At 38.4% G+C, this 20,412-nt stretch overlaps 1 protein-coding gene across 1 annotated transcript in view; it reads left to right on the top strand.

Annotated features, from left to right (window-relative positions):
- Positions 1-400: 400 nt before the first annotated feature.
- Positions 401-20,412, top strand: part of wrnip1 (WRN helicase interacting protein 1) — a 33,440-nt gene continuing 13,428 nt past the window's right edge. Inside the window, exons 1-4 of the mRNA XM_055201117.2 lie at positions 401-1,018; positions 3,346-3,540; positions 18,428-18,660; positions 18,817-19,040. Of these exons, the coding sequence (XP_055057092.2) occupies positions 497-1,018; positions 3,346-3,540; positions 18,428-18,660; positions 18,817-19,040 (1,174 nt within the window). The 5' untranslated portion in view covers positions 401-496. The remainder of the gene's footprint in view (positions 1,019-3,345; positions 3,541-18,427; positions 18,661-18,816; positions 19,041-20,412) is intronic.

Genomic DNA, 20,412 nt, shown 5'->3' with positions numbered 1-20,412 from the left:
ATTAAGATGATGAATCACATCATTTTAATTTTACTCACAAGCTGTTTATAAAAAAGACTTAAGTTTTCAAACACTTAGATAAAAAATACTTTGATGATCAAGCCTGAACAAGATGATTTCTCCACTTAAACACAATTGTAATATTTGCCATCTTTGTCACTTTCACCGTCAACTTGCTCACTCTGCTAACATTGCTACCATTATGTTTGAGAATATACAATTTATTAAATTTATTTTGAAAGAGTCTGGGTTAAGTGAAAGAATCTAATAGGATTTGTTTATCTCTCTCTCTCTCTCTCTCTCTCTCTCTCTCTCTCTCCAGTCTAGTAGGTGGCGGTAATGCACCTTTTAGATGAGTTCGTTGCCAACCGTCATTAAACCTAAAAGAAGAACTTCGCGGAAAAGCGTGTCGGCTCCTTAATGTGTGTGTGTGTGTGTGTGTATCAGCTACAGTACAACAAGCGACAGGTGATTTAAAACATTTGGGAAATTTATCATGGCGGAGAAAACGTCGGAGGTTACCGTAAAGTGTCCGGTTTGCATGGGGGATTTTGATGCAGACAAAATTAATGGCCACCTGGATGAGTGTTTACAGAGCTTTGATCATCATAACGCGTCTGATCATGATTCACCTGAACCTCCTTCCAAAAAACCTCGCACTAACCTCACTGACAAACGGCCAGCTGCACTCTTCTCACTTTTTCACACCAAATCCAGAGGTACCGATCAAAAGCAAAAGATTGAATCAATGGTCACGTGTACAGAGACTACAGAAGTCTCGATCGGTCCTGGAGTGAAAGTAACGGAGAAACCTGAATGTCAGGATGGACCACCAGCATCATCATCATCGTTCATGCTGAATAACGAAAAGCCCTTGGCAGAAATACTGAGACCCAGCACACTGGAGGAGTATTTCGGGCAGAATAAGCTGATCGGAGAACAGACCCTGCTCAGATCTCTGCTGCTGTCACAGGAGATTCCATCTTTAATACTCTGGGGACCACCAGGATGTGGAAAGGTCTCTGGTTTGTATTAAATTAATTTCTTTACAACGATCACCGATACGATAAACAATATATGATATGTACTAATGTATATTACTGCCGAGTAAACTGATATCAGAGGCTATAATTGTTTTTCTGAAGCAAGAATCAAAGAAACGTTAAGAACGCTAAAATATTAAATGCCATGGAGGAATATTTACTGATTGGGGGGTCAAAATGACAAAATGTTAGAGCCAAATTACAGATGATGATAAAAGACTTTATTAAAAATCACACTTTTATTTCAATACAGAAATCTATAGGTAATATAAGTGAAATCATCCAACTTGATGCAATGCATGCCTGTGGTGATTGTTCAGATATGAGACAAATCACTTGTGGATTCTTTTTTCAAAGTTTACTTTCCTTTAAAGTTACATTATCCTTAGATACACATTTTCAAAACATACACTTTGCTTGCAGCAGCCTGATATTTTATCATTATCATTTTTGTTGAACCAATAATGTTAAAAGTAGAATTGTATCTTCATTCGTTCTATTTAAATTATTTCTAGGACCTGGAGAATGAGGACACAACATTTAGTTTGAGTATTGTTTAATTTTTTAGCAAGTGTAGAGAAGCCCGAGCCCTTGAACATTAATAAATGTTTTCTACTTAACCACACAGACTCATTTTAGATTTGAGTTTCATTGAACTGTGTTGTTGTCAGTGTTTACTCATCACTCCTCTTCATTACAGAGTCACAGAGGAGAGGAGGAGGATTTCCTAACACTTTAACTTTTAATTCTGCCAATCTATAAGAAAAACTGCCAGCCAGTGTTATGTAACCTCAATACAATCTTTTCAATCATCCTTTGGCCTTTTTGCAATGCATATATTTTAGGGCTGTCAATAGATTAAAAAAATTAATCTAGATTAATCGCATGATTTCATGAGTTAACTGCGATTAATCGCAAATTAATCGCACATTTTTATCCATTCTAAATTTACCCTAATTTAACACTTTTCAGGTTTTTAATATTCTAATCATATATACATAGGTTGCGCATATATAGATGCTTTATGCAAATGTATGTTAACAATAGCCTGTTTACATTTTTAACAGGATCATCAGCCATTGTTTTGTATACTAATTTTCCTTTAAGAAGATTTTTCTTTCTCCATTTTTGTTTGCTGCTGTATCATTTGTGACCTGTGCTGGCAAGTTGAGTCAGAATTAGCCAATTTAAAAAAAAATAGTTGTTCATATTTTGACATTCTCTATTAAAACATAGAACAATGCATGATTTGTTGAAATATAACAAAATATGACAGAACTACACGTGTTTGAAGATGAAAGAGTCAAATTACCACAAAAATTACCACATCCATACATTATATTACCACATCAATACCTTAAAATCACTGGTAAAACTAATAGATTTAGCACACACAAAGCAAAAACATCATCAATGTATGTTCAACTTTTTTCCTTTTGTTTGATTGACATTGAGACAGACTGCTTAAAATCTAAGTGATCTAATATAATGTTACACATCAGATATTTTTACCCAACAGTTAACCAAACATTTACTTAAGACATAACAGATTATAGAGCCTACCTGCGTGAATTCTTATCAAAACAGATATTTGTAAAACTGTAATTTTGTGTAGATGTCTCCAGGTCGCGCCCTCGCGCGTCTGTGTGCACGCGCTTCAGATGTCAGTCAGTCAGCGTGAGGGGATCGCTTTTGAGTCTTGTCGCTCTTAATAACTCTTTAACATTAATCAGGTACCGAACTTTATCTTTCTTAATGACTATTTTAACATCAAGCAAGTCCTGCAGTCTATTTTTTAAGTCATGCATAAAAGCGAAACCAAAATGAATTGAGACGCATTTTTGTATTAGATTAAGCATTAGGAGGACGGTAACGTTACACCTCTCAGACGTATAAATATAGATCATTTGAGATGTCCAACGAGCATTTAGAGCATTGGATTTGGTAGACGATTTGCTTAATGTTCTTATTTCTATGAAAACCTTTTACTCATTTAGAGAGAGTCACATTTGTCTGCGTCTCTGTTTATTCAACTATATGGGCTGGACCAAGGGTCAAACAGAAATTGCGCGTTGCGTTAATCTCCGTTAATAAAATTAGTGGCGTTAAAATGAATTTGCGTTAACGCGTTATTAACGCGTTAATTTTGACAGCCCTAATATATTTCCTTTGATTCCCCATTTGATTTTGGATTGATATGTGACCCAGATATTCTAGCAAATCTTGCAATAGCAGTTCAAGGTTTACTGTTGAACTTAGATTGCATCCCGTTTAGTTTTGTTTGCATGTTTACCATTTACAGACCACCCTGGCCCACATTATTGCCACCTCCATTAAGAAGAAAGGCACAGGACGCTTTGTGACGCTTTCCGCCACCAGCACTTCAACCGGCGAGGTGCGTGAAGTGATCAAACAGGCCCAGAATGAGCTCCGTCTGTGCAAGAGAAAGACCATTCTGTTCATCGATGAGATACATCGCTTTAACAAATCACAGCAGGTCAGTTTCATTATAGCTTCAGGTAATGTTGGGCCTGTCAGTCAAACTTAACTCTTTCTCTGCCAATGATGAGTATTTCCAGCAATCCGAAATATTATCCACCAGCTCTTCCGCAACTTATAAAACCAGGAAGCAACGCCTCACATGAAAGAGATCAGATTTAGACCAATCCTCAAAACATACACGGAGTTCTTACTTTATCAAAAGTCCTTCACAAAAATTAAATTATCTCAGCTTTTTGCTGAAAATTTTGTGTTTTTGAAGAAACCTACCCATATATGAGAGGTGATAAGAGGAGTTAATCAAGGTAGGAGAAAGCAGACAGTCTGTTCTTTCATTTGATATATTGTATGTTTATATATTTTAAGAAGAATATTTTCTGAAAGGCATTAAACTTTTGTGAAAATCATGAAAAATGCTGGAGCTGGCTGGCAACTTTAAAAAAAAATCACTGGTGGGGAAAGAGTTCAAGGAGTAGTTCATCCAAATATGATTTTTTTTTATAGTCTCACATGTCTTCTGAAGTGAAACGATAAACTTGTGAGAGATAACTTTTTATATTTACAGCTTGTGTTGCTTAAAGGGGACAGAGAATGAAAAACCATTTTTACATTGTCTTTGTTGAATAATGGTAGTCTACCCACATTCACAAACATAAAAAAGTGATAAACATGCTTAACATCTCAGTCTCATAGAAATTCCTATTTTAGAAATTTTAGTCAGCAAGAAAAACGGCCCAATCTGAAAAACTGATGCTTATGACATCACAGGCATCTAACTGCCCCTCCACTTTAAAATAATTGGCTACATTTTTTGAGTGGCAGCAAAGTCAGCCAATCAGTAATGAGATTGCAAGTTAAGCCAGTAGGGGGAGCCAAATAGGTGCAAAACCACTTGTTTAAAATCCCCCACCCTAATAGAGCTATCTTAGAGAGGTTTTTAGGAAGCTTCTAAGCCATTACAGACCCAAACAATTTTTTTTTGTCTACATGTCACATCACAGAACAAGTATAAATACTACGCTCAATCATTCTACAGTTGTGTTCAAAATTATTCAACCCCAACTGAAATTGATTGTTTTAGCCGGTTTGACATTGATTTTGATCATTCAGTCATCCTGCTTAAAATTACATCAAAGAGGCATGTGTAGGTCAGACAAATATAACATAACATTTATAATGAAATAACCACAAATGTATTTTCTGTGCTCACATCTTTATCAGTTTTATTCAACCCCCAAGTGACATTCAATTTTAGTACTTAGTACAACATCCTTTTACAGTTAAAACAGCTTTTAAACGTGAAGCATAGCTTGACACAAGTGTCTTGCAGCGATCTACGGGTATCTTGGCCCATTCATCATGGGCAAAAGCCTCCAGTTCAGTCACATTCTTAGGCTTGCGCACTGCAACTGCTTTCTTTAAGTCCCACCAGAGGTTCTCAATCGGATTTAAGTCTGGTGACTGCGATGGCCACTTCAAAATGTTCCAGCCTTTTTTCTGCAACCATGCTCTAGTGGATTTGGAGGTATGCTTGGGATCATTGTCCTGTTGAAAGGTCCAACGTCTCCCAAGCCTCAGGTTTGTGACGGACTGCAACACATTGTCATCCAATATCTCCTGGTACTGAAGAGAATTCATGGTACCTTGCACACGCTGAAGTTTACCTGTACCTGCAGAAGCAAAACAGCCCCAAAGCATGATTGACCCCCCGCCATGCTTCACAGTAGGCAAGGTGTTCTTTTCTTCATAGGCCTTGTTCTTCCTCCTCCAAACATAGCGTTGATCCATGGGCCCAAACAGTTCTAATTATGTTTCATCAGTCCACAGAACACTATCCCAAAACTTCTGTGGTTTGTCCACATGACTTTTGGCATACTGCAGTCGACTCTTCTTATTCTTTGGAGACAGCAAGGGGGTGCGCCTGGGAGTTCTGGCATGGAGGCCTTCAGTACGCAGGGTGCGCCGTATTGTCTGAGCAGAAACTTCAGTACCCACATCTGACAAATCTTTTCTCAGTTCCTCAGCAGTCACACGGGGACTTTTTTTCACTCTACGCTTCAGATAGCGCACAGCAGTCGCAGTTAGCATCTTTTTTCTGCCACGACCAGGAAGCGTTTTAACAGTGCCCTTTGCCTTGAATTTGCGAATGATGCTTCCTATGGTGTCTCTTGGTATGTTTAACATCTTTGCAATCTTCTTATAGCCATTGCCCTTCCTGTGAAGATGAATCACCTCTTCTCTTGTCTTCCTGGACCATTCTTTTGACTTCACCATGTTTGTAACCACACCAGTAAATGTTTAGAAGGAGTTGAGTATCACAGTCATTTTAAAGCTGCCTAATTGGTGCTTATTAGGCTTTATTGCTGTTCCCTGACATCCACAGGTGTTTTCAATACCTGATTGAAAACACTTCAATGAACCTCTGTTCGTCAGAGTGGTAGTTCTTTATGGGGTTGAATAATTTTGTCAATGAAGAATTCACAATAGAAACATTTACTACTATATTACGAAACCAATTGATGTCATTTTAGTTGCATATGGTTCTTTAAGAAGTCCTTGTAGGATTTCATTCTGAATACAATTACAAATGTACACTAAATTCCCTAAAACCCTTAACAGCATTGGGGGTTGAATAATTTTGAACACAACTGTATGTTACCTTTAATAATCTTAAAATATGAGTTGTTTTCTCTTGCAATCGATTTCCAGTTTTTCTGTAGGTGTGAACTGCAGATTCTGTTTTTTTTTCTTTCTAAGAACTATAATTGACAGCTAATAGGCTACAAACAAAAAAATTAGGGATGTCCCGATCTGATCACGTGATCGGAAATCGGCCCGATCACGTGGTTTCAGACTCGATTGGAATCGGACGTTACCTCCCGATCAGGACTCGGATACATATGCAGTGTTTAAAATCCGGCGTCAAGGTCTCGCTCTGCTCCTCGCCAGTGTACGCGCTGCGCTGGTGCGTGTGAACTGACGAGAAGAGAATAGACTTGTTCCATAGATATGTATAAAGGCTAGATGTCTTACGGCGGAGTCTCTAACTAGGGTTTAATCCCGAGAAACGGGATTCCCGGGAAATCTTATCAAGACTATTTCCCGATTCCCGGGAAAAGTTATGACGGGAAACGGGAAATTTATATATATATACTTTTTATAAACTTGCGCTAGATTTGCAGCTGGCTTTTTCAATGACCACTAAGCCAGCCTCAGAGGAAATGAAAGACGGTGTCTTCATGAGCATTCTAAACAAAGAGTTTTCCCTCTTCGAAGCCACCAAAAGGAGACCACCCCACCTGCAACAGCTGTTTGATGCTCTTAGCACTATTCAGGCTACATCTGTGGAGGCGGAGAGAGCGTTCTCTATTTGCGGCCAATTTGTTACAAAAAGGCAAGGCAAGGCAAGTTTATTTGTATAGCACATTTCATACACAGAGGTCATTCAAAGTGCTTTACATAGAAATGAGAAAACAATATATAAAAGAGAAACAAGAAAATGTAAAAATAATAGATACACAATAAAATCACAATAAAAACACTTTAAAATGTTAAAAAGAATAAAACAGAAATAAAAGTGACTTGAGTTAAAAGTGCAGTCAGTGTGAAGCAGCACAGTGCTCATTCAGTAAATGCAAAGTTAAACAGATGTGTTTTTAATCTAGATTTAAAAGTGTTTACTGTTGAAGCACATCTGATCTCTTCTGGAAGCTGATTCCAGCTAGAGGTGGCATAATAACTAAATGCTGACGCGCCTTGTTTTGAGTGAACCCTTGGGATTTCTAACTGACCTGATCCTAATGATCTGAGTAATCTTTTAGGTTTATATACAGTTAGCATATCTGTCATGTATTTGGGTCCTAAGCCATGAAGTGATTTATAAACGAGTAAAATCTATTCTAAATGTAACAGGTAGCCATTGTAAGGACCTGAGGACTGGAGTAATGTGCTCAGATTTTTTGGTTCTGGTCAGAATTCTGGCAGCAGTGTTTTGTATGAGCTGCAGCTGTCTAATGGTCTTTTTGGGGATCCCCGTAAGAAGTCCATTGCAGTAATCCACCCTGCTGGTGATGAAAGCATGAACAAGTTTCTCTAAGTCCTGTCTTGAGACAAAACATCTAATTCTGGCAATATTTCTGAGATGGTAGTAAGCTGATTTGCTTATTGCTTTCACATGACTACTGAAATTAAGGTCAGACTCTAAAATTACACCAAGATTTCTGACTTTATTTTGTGTCTTTAGACCCCTAGAGTCAAGGTATGTGTTAACCTTGAGAGTTTCATCTTTATTTCCAAATACAATGACTTCAGTTTTGTCTTTGTTTAACTGGAGGAAGTTTTGACGCATCCAACAGTTAATTTCATCAATGCATTTACATAGAGAGTCAATGGGGCTGTAGTCATTAGGTGACAGGGCTAAGTATATCTGTGTGTCATCTGCATAGCTGTGGTAAGCAATTTGGTTCTTTTTCATTATTTGACCAAGTGGGAGCATATACAAATTAAACAGAAGCCGTGCAAGAATTGAACCCTGTGGGACTCCACATGTCATGGATGTCCACTCAGATTTATGGTTACCTATGTTCACATAGTAACCTCTTCCTTGTAGGTATGTTTTAAACCATTTGAGGACCATCCCAGAGAGCCCTACCCAGTTTTCCAGTCTATGTAAGAGTATGGTGTGATCTACTGTGTCAAAGGCAGCACTAAGATCTAGTAGCACTAGCACTGATATTTTACCTGAATCAGAGTTTAAGCGAATATCATTTATTATCTTTATGAGAACTGTCTCTGTGCTGTGATGCTGACGGAAACCAGATTGAAAATTGTCCAGATAGCCATTTCAGTTTAAGAATTTGTTCAGCTGATTAAAAACAGCCTTTTCAATGATCTTGCCTATAAACGGAAGATTTGAGATTGGTCTGTAGTTGCTAAGTATGGTTTTGTCTAGGTTACTCTTTTTTAGGAGAGGCTTAACAACTGCTGTTTTTAATGACTCTGGAAAAGTGCCTGTGATCAGAGAGGTATTTACTATTTTTAAGAGGTCAGTTTCTAAGCAGTTAAGTACCTTTTTGAGAAAAGATGTGGGGAGCGTGTCAAGGCTGCAAGTTGATGCTTTAAGATGTTGTACTGTTTCTTCCAAGGTTTTTATATCAATTATGTCAAATTCTGAGAGAATGACTAATTTCTGAGGTTGTTGCAATGATATCTGACTGACCACAGTACAATATGAGGCCGTAATGATTGCCATTTTGATATTACTGATCTTCTCAGAGAAAAAGGTTGCAAACTCATTGCATTTGTTGTCAGAGAGCATTTCACTAGGAACTTGATTTGGGGGGTTTGTTAGTCTCTCTACAGTAGCAAAAAGAGTGTGAGTGTTGTTTATGTTGTTGTTTATAATGTTGGAGAAGAAGGTCTGTCTAGCTGTGCCTAGTTCTACATTGAAAGCACGAAGACTGTCTTATAGATGCTATAATGTACTTCAAGTTTTGTTTTCCGCCACATACGTTCAGCTTTTCTGCATGTTCTTTTCATGTGCTGTACTGCTGTTGTGTTTCTCCAGGGTGCTTTACGTCTGCCAGTGATCACCTTGACCTTTACTGGAGCTATACCATCAATGGCATCTTTAACTTTTATGTTAAAGTTTTCAAGGAGAACATCAACAGAGTCTGCAGATATGTTTGGCAACATTGATATAGCATTCATAAATACCTCACTGGTGTTCTCATTTATGAACCTTTTTTTAACATAGACAGATCTAGCATCAGTGGCAGGACAGATCAATAAATCAAAGTAAACACAGAAATGGTCAGATAGGGCTTCATCCTTGATTACAGTGGATGAAATGTATAGACCCTTGCTAATGAGCAGATCAAGAGTGTGTCCCCGATTGTGTGTAGGACCTTGCACGTGCTGGGTCAGATCAAAGGTGTTTAAAACATTTAACAGTTTAATTGCAGCATTGTTTTCTGCATTGTCTATATGAATATTAAAATCTCCAGCAATAACAAAACAATCAAATTCAGAGGAAATTGTTGATAAAAGTTCTGTGAATTCATCAACAAATGCTGAGGTGTATTTGGGAGGTCTATAAATAATTGTAAACAGAATGCGTGGTGTACCTTTTAAAGCAATACACAAATATTCAAAAGACTGGTAATCACCAAGTAACACTTGCTTGCATTGAAAGGCATCTTTGAATAAAGCAGCTATTCCTCCACCTCTTCTAATAGCTCTACAGACATTTATAAAGGTAAAGTTGGGTGGGGCTGATTCATTGAGGACTGTAGCACTGCAGCTGTCATCTAACCAAGTTTCATTTAGAAACATAAAGTCCAGGTTGTTAGTGGTGATAAGATCATTAACTAAAAAGGATTTGTTCTTTAGTGAACGGATGTTCAGAAGTGCTAACTTAACAGTAACTGGTTTTGGCACTGTATCAACCTCAGAATGACGTATAATAGGCAGTAGATTAGATAGAATTGCTGTGCGGCTGGAGATGGCCTTCATCTTTCTATCACATGTCAGGACAGAGATAGGGAAAGCTAAAGGGACATCGGGCACCCGCTTGTTCTTAAAATATTTATGATTGTTACTGCTGACGTAGCGGGAACCCAACACACATCAGTTACCAGTGCTGTTTGCAGATGAGGGCTGGTGTGATCCCTGACGTTGAGGCAGAGGTCGGAGTGCTCTCTCAGATGGAGGGGGAGGGCAGGCTGGGCCCGAAGGCTTTGGTGGTTGAGGAGCCCGCCGTTTCTTGGTTGATATTTGGGGACTCGCAGCAATAGAGTGGGAGAGCTTTGTTCCAGCAGATACCAGTTTCTCCATTTTCTCTGAAAAGCCCAGAAGTGGTGATGTTGGAGAGAGGGAGAGAGAGTGTGACGACATCAGCTGTGATTCTGGTGTTCCTGAAGGCTGGGAGGGAGTGTTATCATTCCTCTGGTCATTATCAACAGAAACGTCCTTGGGTGTTGATTCACAATCCAGCTGTAGCGAGGTCTGTGGGCAGGGCTCAGCCTGAGCTGTGTCTGTGAACAGTAGTTGTGACTGCAGAGTTTTATCCTTGTCTTCTGAATGTCCATCCAGGTGCTGGTGTAAAATCCTGTGGTCATTTCTGCTGTTCAGTAGTGGACTGGCACACTCAGCTGATGGATGATGCATGGAGAAAAAGATATTGTCTTTAAGCAACCTAGCACCCAGTTTGTTTGGGTGGATACCATCTGTGTTAAAAAGTTGCCTTTGGCTCCAGAAGATATTGAAATTGTCAATGTAATTCAGTCCTCTCATGGTGCAGGTTTTTTGCAGCCATGAATTTAAACTTAGTAGCCGAGAAAACATATTTGTTCCCCGGGCTGGGAGAGGTCCACTGATGAAAGATTGAACTTTCAGTCTTGCAAGTGTTTCAAAAAGTTCATTGAAATCCACCTTAAGGAGCTCAGACTGCTCTTTCCGAATATCATTCTTTCCCACATGTATGACAATCCGACTGACAGACTTATGTTTCATCAGAATGTTGCCAAGTTCCTTGTTAACATCAGAAACCGTTGCACGAGGAAAACAGTATGTACGGGTAGCCTTGCTTTCAAAGTTTCTGATAATATTGTCACCCACTATCAGCGTGCTTGGCTCGGCTGCTGTCTCAGCGGAGCGCCGCTGCCTGTATGATATTGACCGTCTGTTAGCTCTGTAAGCTACTGACTGATGTGATCTGTGTCCATTAACATTTGGGGATTCTTCACCCAAACTCATTAGTGCTTCAAATCTATTTTCAAGCCGTACAGGGGGTGGTAGAATACCAATATTGGCTACTCAAGTTGTACCCATATCTGGGGTAGATGATGCTAATGCAGCAATTTGTGACACTCGTGACAGTCTAATATTTTGAGCACTTTTGGGTCTCGCACCCTGTTTATGCCATCGGTTTGTGTCCTCAATTTCTTTAGGTTTCTCTGAGCTCACTATGACCTGTTTATAAGCATTAGGTTCACAGGACTCACCAGCTTTATGTTGAGAAGGACCACGATGAAGCTCCGCTGTATGTTCTGGCAGGGTCGGCAGCGCCACAAGTAACTTTGTTTCGAGAACCGCAATCTATTGTAAAAGTCTGTGGCAGTTTAAGCAGCAGGTGGATTGAGATCCAAAAGAAGGCATATTTTCTTCTTTTCTTCTGTTTGAGTGTGGGCAGCTGTGTTGTACTGTTTTAGGATTGTCAGCTGCCTGCTATAGCAGACTGGTAGACTGCTATGATAGAAACCCCAAGTTGTTGAATATTCCAAATATCAATATAGTTCCAGGAATTTGTAGTTTTAGTTTGAGAGCCCAATTGTTTAGTTTGAGCACTGTGCGGAACTGCTGGTAGTTGAATCAAAAGATAAAAGCTAAAAAGCAAAAGCGCAAAGCACAGAGCGCAAGTAAAAGCGTCCGAACAGTAAAAGCAAGTAAAATACGAAACCGCCTGAGTCCATCGACGCTCTCTGCTTTTTAAAAGCACATTTCCAAAAAAATAAAATAAATGAAGGGCAAGGTGAGAAATAAAAATGGTTTGAAATGCAATGCTGATGTTGTGAGTGACACTTTCGCTTGTAATTGCCCTATTGCGGCAGTGTTACTGTTTATGCGTTTGTTTTAGTTTTTAAATTATTATTTCAATTCTGTTTTACCCTTGGCATGGCCCTGTCTTTAATCTTTCCGTGCACATTTACACATTTCTGAGGGTCGTTTGCCTTTATTCAGTTAAAATTGTTTTATGTTTAAAAGAAAAATATACCTGCCCTAAGAAATTGTTGCTTAAAGGGATAGTTCGGCCAAAAACGATATTAAACCCATGATTTACTCACCCCCAAGCTGTCCGAGTTGCATATGTCCATCGTTTTTCAGACAAACACATTTTCGGATATTTTAGAAAATATTTTAGATATTTCTGTTCATTAAATGTAATGTTGCGGGGTCCAGCAATAGTCCAAGACCTTCAAGTCCAAAAAAGTGCGTCCATCCTTCACAAATTAAATCCAAACGGCTCCAGGATGATAAACAAAGGTCTTCTGTGGGTAATCCGTGCGGTGTTCTTGTAGAAATATCCATATTTAAAATGTTATTAACTTTATAAACTAGCTTCCGGTAGCGCCGCCATCTTAGACTCAGGAGAGAGGATTAGCGTAGTGTACGCACTTTTCTTAGTGACGTATGACAAATTCGGAGGGCGGGGGCACCGAGCAGCAGCAGAGAAACTCTGTACGCTGCGTAAGCTCTCATCCTGAATGCGCATCACTCCAAAATGGCGGCGCTACCGGAAGCTAGTTTATAAAGTTAATAACATTTTAAATATGGATATTTCTACAACAACACCGCACGGATTACCCACAGAAGACCTTTGTTTATCATCCTGGAGCCGTTTGGATTTAATTTGTGAAGGATGGACGCACTTTTTTGGACTTGAAGGTCGTGGACTATTGCTGGACCCCGTAACATTACATTTAATGAACAGAAATATCTAAAATATTTTCTAAAATATCCGAAAATGTGTTTGTCTGAAAAACGATGGACATATGCAACTCGGACAGCTTGGGGGTGAGTAAATCATGGGTTTAATATCGTTTTTGGCCGAACTATCCCTTTAACTTGTAAGTGACAGTTTTGCGCGAAATTGCCCTATTGCGGCAGTGTTACTGTTTGTGTTTATGCTTTTGTTTTAGTTTTTTAAATTATTATTTAAATTCAGTTTTAGTCTACATAGGCCTGGCCCTGTCTTTAATTATTGTCGTGCACAGTTGCACATTTCTGTGGGTCGTTTGCTTTTATTTAGTTTAAATTTGTAGGATATGTTTAAAAGAAAAATATATCTGCCCTAATAAAGAAATTGTTGCTTAACTTGTGAGTGACAGTTTTGCCCCGAAATTGTCCTATTGTGGCAGTGTTACTGTTTGTGTTTATGCTTTTGTTTTAGTTTTTAAATTATCATTTCAATTCAGTTTTAGCATACATAGGCATGGCCCTGTCTTTAATTATTGCCGTGCACAGTTGCATTTTTCTGTGGGTCGTTTGCTTTTATTTAGGGTAGTCAAAACTTGTAGCCTATATTATTTATTTAAAAGAGAAATATACCTGCCCTAATAAAGAAATTGTTGCTTAACTTCGAGTGATTATTCCTCAGTTATTCTTAATTATAGTTTTATAATTTTAAAGATTTTCAGAAGTCACAGACAATTCACCTTGCATTTCGCTACGGCAGGCTGTCACGAACGCAGCTCACTTGATCCGCAGCAGAATTGATCATTGCAAAAAACGTTGTTGATATGGACATAATAACTGTGTTTCTTGCCCTAATAATGATACAAATAATATAAAACATGTTGGGAACGCATATTTGAATGATATTGATACATTACTTGTGCAAAAAAACAGCTATTTCCCAGGATTCCGACTTCAAAACCACGAGTCACGACTCTGAACTGGGAGTACATCGATCTAGTACGAGTTCACGGGTGGGAAGTCACGGGTTTGACTGCCGTTCCAGTGCACTTTCACAGGTAGAAGGTTGTAAAAACACGGGTTACAGGCTGCCTGGAACGCATAGAGTCGTGAGTCGTGGTTTTGAAGTCGTAATTCACGGGCTCAAAAACCTGCCTGGAACGCAGCATAATTTTCGGGAAAAATATTAAACCCTATCTCTAACGTCCTCACCTGGCGGCCATCTTACCACAGACAGTTCACTCACTCTAAGCATTGTGCAGGTACTTTTAAATGACCATAACTTGCTCAATTTTCCACCAATTCTCAAACGGCCCGGCTTCCTACAAACGTCATTAACGTGGCTATAATTCTGGATGCTTTAACATTTTTCATGAATTTTTTCTATTCTTTTAGTATAAACATGCAGTGTCATAGGTACATCTTTGACGTTTATAAAAAATTAAGCAAGTTATGGTAATTTAAAAGTACCTGTACCATTAAAACTCAATGCTAATAAGTGAGCGAGCGTCATTTGGTAAGATGGCCGCCAAAATGCGCGGGCGAGACAGCTAGCCTTTATACACATAGACATTATATACGTAGACACCTCATGACGTGCTGGAACGCATCAAGCGCCGGCGCCATATTGGATGGGTCTCCTCACTGCACGCTAGCACCAGAGTCAATGGGAGTTAACGGAATGAAAGCCATACTATGGCCGTATTTTGTGCAGCTTATGGTTGCAATAACCGGCGCAGTATTGATTCCAGATCACATGGGATTACATTTCACAAGTAAGATTGAACAATCATTTTGGTTATTTAACGTTACTATTTATAATATTATGTCAATGTTCAGCAGGAACTGGTATTCTCTCTCATGATCTCTCGCTGTTTTTTCTTCACATTTGAAGGTTTCCCAGTGATACAGGCATGAGGAGGCAATGGGAAGTTGCTATAAAACGGGAGGGTTTTGTTGTGACAGAGTCGTCAAAGCTCTGTAGCAAAGAGTATAGAAGAACAAGAGGGGAAACTCTGGTTCGTTTTTGGAAACAGCCACTAGATGGTGCTTCAGTAGCGCGGCCGCTATTTAGGAATGAAAATTCTCACAGCCAATTCATTCTCAATTCATTCATATTAAAATTAATTTAATACCTAATTACATAAAATACCCAAATACGTAAAAATTACATAAAAAATTTGTACTAAAGTACTTTTACTTAAGTAAAAGTAAAAAAAGTAGATGTTTAATGTACTTAAATATTAAATATAAACAAAAAAATTAAATTATGAAATGTAGTGGAGTAAAAATTATGATAATATGTTTGGAATATAAGTTTTCCAAAATAAACACTGATAAAATACAGATACTTGAAAATTTACTTTTATGTAGAAAGTAAAACACTTAAGTAGTGTCTGCCTCTGTATTGTGCTCTTTAAGTATGGCATATTGACAAAGTATTTTAGGATGAAAGCAGTAACTTCTTTTCATCATAAAAGAAATTATTAAAAATTTCACTTTCACCCAAACTGCATTAAAATACAGCAGGGGTCCCCAACCCTTTTTACATTGTGGACCGGTTTCAGCTTAAAAAAAATTGGGTAAGTTGCTGAGTTGCTGTTCAAAGAAAGTGCTGAAAATCCCCCTTTGTGAAATGTATAACGTTTTAAACTAACGTAAGGATCAAAGAACCATGCATTAGGAAAATGAATAACTGCTTTATAGTATATTTTCTATAGACCTGTAAAACCATATTTTGGCGGATTGTTTTACTTTCATTGTTTCACGAGTTTGTCTGCCCATTTAGTCTTAAAGGGTCATGAAACGCAGCTGTTTCAGCTCCAGTCTACCTCACTATAATTTTAAAAAATGCAACTTAAATGGGCATAAACGCTTTGAGAAGAATGGCGAGGAGTGGGCAAGGCTCAAATATTAAGATTTACCAAGAATAGCAGTATTACAGAAATAATTAAACTGAATATATTGGGCTCATACACACTGCATATGAATTTGGTTGTATTGTCACCTTTTTAATGCTTAATCCTGTTCTATACACACACGGTTCAGTCATTTAAAGGACTGACAACCGCATTCTACAACCGAATTAACTCAGTAGTCAGACAACCGCATTTACAGAAACTCTGCATAGTGTGTACATAACCAAACTGAACAATTAGTTAATAAAGTATTTAAATGTGCATCATGGACATGGCAGTTCTTTCTTCTGAAAAAGTGAATACCTAGAAGGGGAAAAAGTCTTATGTATGCGCGGAGAAAATGACGGGACAAGTGTTTGCTGACTAGTGATCTTGCACAAAAATAAAACAACCAGGAAAATCCAATAATAAAATGAAATAAATCCAAATGCTTTACCTAAAAGATCAATATATTGGGAAGCGTAGGGCTGGGCGATATATATCGGAGGATTCTCATGCGTGTTTCATCAGTAAAGCCGGTTCCTTGATTAGAAGTAAATTGCCATCAGCTGCTTTCAGATGGAGTGTAGTAGTAAATGCGGCTCCATCTGAAAGCAGCTGATGGCGATTTACTTCTAATCAAGGAACCGGCTTTACTGATGAAACACGCATGAGAATCCTCCGATATATATCGCCCAGCCCTAGGGAAGCGTCATCAATGTACTATAGTGCTTTGCCATGTCACAGCCCGTGACGTTGACACGATATGGAGTTTAAACCACGAAGACAAAAAATCACAAAAAAGCTAAAAATTAACTAGTTTTCTCCAAATGGTAAAATTAACAGATGCTAACATTGTCTTCTATGATGTGCAACACAACTAACTATGTTAACATCTAAAAAAAATGTTGGTTAGTGTTTTATGACGCTTTAATAATTAGCTTGGCTTGCTGTTCTCGAGGGCAGCTTGAACCTTAGGTCAGACTCCAGCCTTAAGATCAAGTAATGAAACAGAAGCAAAAAAGTTGGAGTAAAGGAGGAGATGATGCCAGAAGAATTGCGTCTGGGCGCGGAGATTCCTGTTTACCATGTGATTTTAATGATGATTAACACAGGACTAAATGTTTAGGTTCCTTTCAAACCCACGGTAAAAGTGTACCCGTTAAAATATTATTAGTAAAAGAGTTTATTTTGATCATGGTGCCATGATCGCTGCTTTGAAACAATTAAACAATTGTGAAAAGCTCTATATAAATTAAATTGAATAATTGTCTTGTTGTTTTACAGAAACCTGCAAATACCTTTCAGTCATTTGCGATGTCACAGAGTTGAACCTCTATTTACATATTTACATTATATGCGAGGTACATTTGCAAATGATTCATAAAGTCATACCTCTACGATTCTTAGATCGATTGTGTTTTAAAAGTATGCTCAAACTCTAATCACAACTCTAATGATCAATGTTATTTGAAGTCGGCTCTTAAAGGAAAAAATACCTTATTGAACTATAACATAGCTATTGTACACATTTTTTCTAAGGACGTTCTTGTGACCCGGTGGTTGGGGAGCTCTGAATTACAGGATCTTTTTTCATTTGAAAAGATCTCAAAATAAAGTGCTCTCAGACTCAGTCAGGCTCACTTACATTATGTTAGATGTCCAAATATCAGTTGTGAAACTAATTGCTGATTAACTCTCAACTGGCTGCGTGTGTGATGAGTATTGGCAGGAGTACTCGAACGTGGCATCGACGATCGATCATGAAAATTATGATTGTGTGGGTTTGTTTATTTATTTATTTTCCGTGGTTATGGCACCATTTGGAGCTCTAGGGCTCGTTCATTGTACGCTGCTTATTACATCCAAGATCAAATGAGACATCTGAGATGATCAGATCTCGCTAATTCTAATTTCGCTAATTGGGTTCTTTAATGGCCTGTGGTAGGGGCGTGTTTGACGTTGTATTGTGCTGGGCAGACAGAACGGTGTATGACGTCCGTACCATGATTCTAAAGCAAACAGAGAAATGCACTCCTAAAGCACACCCGTGACACCCCTTTGGGATCTCTTGACGTTTTATTGTTTAAATATGAAATGATAACACATTGAACTTGTGAAGGCACTGTACATTTTGCACCTGTTCAACCGTATTTTCGTCTTGTCAAAGCGAAGCCGAAAATCACGACATCGATTTGAAACCATGGTTTGTGTTTTGTGGGGGCGGTTTGAGTCGCTTGCTTAAAAGGTCTTGCAAAAATGTATCAGAAAACATGCTAATAGTCAATTGTTTTCAGACATTTTGCAGTATGCAGTCAAATGTAATAACATGTAGAGTAATTATACAAAAAACACTGTATCTTAATAAAAAATATGACCTGTGTGTTGTGTACAGCTGGCACAAGATCACCCACCCTGCCTTTAAGACTTCTCATCACTCCTAGAAAGTCATATTTGGCACATTTGTAGTCTTCTGTTGACCGACTGGCTTTTTTCATGTTGTTCTTGTGTCAGGACACCTTCCTCCCTCACGTGGAGTGTGGTACCATCACACTAATCGGGGCCACAACAGAGAACCCATCCTTTCAGGTGAACAGTGCGTTATTGAGCCGCTGTAGGGTTTTGGTTCTGGAGAGGCTGTCGGTGGAAGCAATGGGCTTGATTCTTCGTCGGGCTGTTGATTTTCTTGGACTGGAAGTGTTGAAGGAGAACGAAGGGGAACAGGACCGCTCAACGCTCTGCTCAAAGTAAGTGTTTGAGTTTCAGTCATATCTTCTCTGTTATTACAGATGTGTGAGATTACTTGAAGTATTAAAACACCCAGATGGCTCAGAAACTTGAGTTAAGAAACACTACTCTCAGTCTTGATGACTTTCATTTGATTTATTTTGATTTCTCTTTAGTCCTCAGGTGTTTATTGAAGAGAAAGCGCTGGATACTGTAGCACACCTGTGTGATGGTGATGCCCGAGCTGCTCTTAATGGCCTTCAGCTGGCCGTGCAGGCGTGTGTTGTTCAGGTGCGCGCTGGTTCCTTCAAGCCTGACGCAGCTTCTCAACATATAGTAGTGCGTGAACAACATGTTAAAGAAGGCCTTCAGAGATCACACATTCTTTATGATAAAGCTGGTATGTCTTCTGCTAGCACTTTATACTGTTATAAATACAACACAACAACCTGAATACACAGTGAATAAACACAGTAACTGAATGAACAACTGAAACATAACATTGCTATGACATTTGATTTGTTAACATTAGTTAAAGGAACAGTATGTAGGATTGTGGCCAAAACTGGTATTGCAATCACAAAACTTGTGGCTAAAACTGGTACTGCAATCACACAACTGGTGGCCAATACACAACATGACAACACAAACATCAGTTGAGGGCTGCAACTCCACTTTTTAAATGACAATATCCTGGCCGGCCCACTGTTGTGAGTGATATAAGTATTTGAAATGAAAATTATTTCTTAATGTCTGGTGACATAACAGGGCCATTTTATGATTAATTGATATAAATTTCTTACATACTGTTCCTTTAACATAAACTAACCATGAACAATCCTTTTACAGCATTTCATAATTTTAGTTACTAGTACACTTAGGGGTGGTTTCCCGGACAGGGATTAGACTAAAATAAATGTAAAAGCTGTCCAAACTGAAAACAACTTGCACTGAGATATCTTAAAATTAGGGCTGTCAATAGATTAAAAAATGTAATCTAGATTAATCGCATGATTTCATAAGTTAACTCGCGATTAATCGCAAATTAATCGCACATTTTTATCTGTTCTAAATTCACCTAAATGTAACACTTTTCAAGTTTTTAATGCTCTAATCAGCATGGATTTGGTCAATATATATGCTATATGCAAATTAGTGCTGCACAATTAATCGCATCGCGATCGCGATATCAGCCTGTGCAATTATATGACAGCAAAATGATGCAATTATATTAAATAAATAAATGTGTGGACTTGTTAACACAAACTTTCTGATAACAGTTTGGTGATTTTCCTTGCTGTTTAAAAAAAGAAAGAAAAACGAACAAAAAAGGCAGTGCATGTGTGGCATGCACGTGTGTGGTGTGCATCGTCACTTGTGTGTGAGCAGCGCGGAAATACCAGAGCGAAGATGGATGCAGAGGAGATTGACAGTGATCCGGTAGCTAAAAAAAACTCTACGTCTGTTGTATGGCGGTATTTTGGATTTAGAATTACTGACACTGAGCAGTTGCTACATCACGTGGCAATACGAAAACATTTCTTGTTTTACAAATACACATTTTAGCATTATCACTAAACTGTGTGTGGATTTTCCTTAAAACCCATCAAGTTGACTCATGATACCATTTATTATAATCGCAATCGCACATCGCAATATTAGCACCAATAACCGCAATGGGAAAAATTACCTAAATCGTGCAGCCCTAATGCAAATGTATGTCTACAACAGCCTGTTTACATTTTCAACAGAACCATCGGCCATAGTTTTAT

Source organism: Misgurnus anguillicaudatus, chromosome 2 (assembly GCF_027580225.2).
Source record: "Misgurnus anguillicaudatus chromosome 2, ASM2758022v2, whole genome shotgun sequence".
Lineage (NCBI taxonomy): Eukaryota > Metazoa > Chordata > Actinopteri > Cypriniformes > Cobitidae > Misgurnus > Misgurnus anguillicaudatus.
Note: the sequence above shows the minus strand (reverse complement) of the source record. Positions and strands in the feature narration are given on the sequence as shown.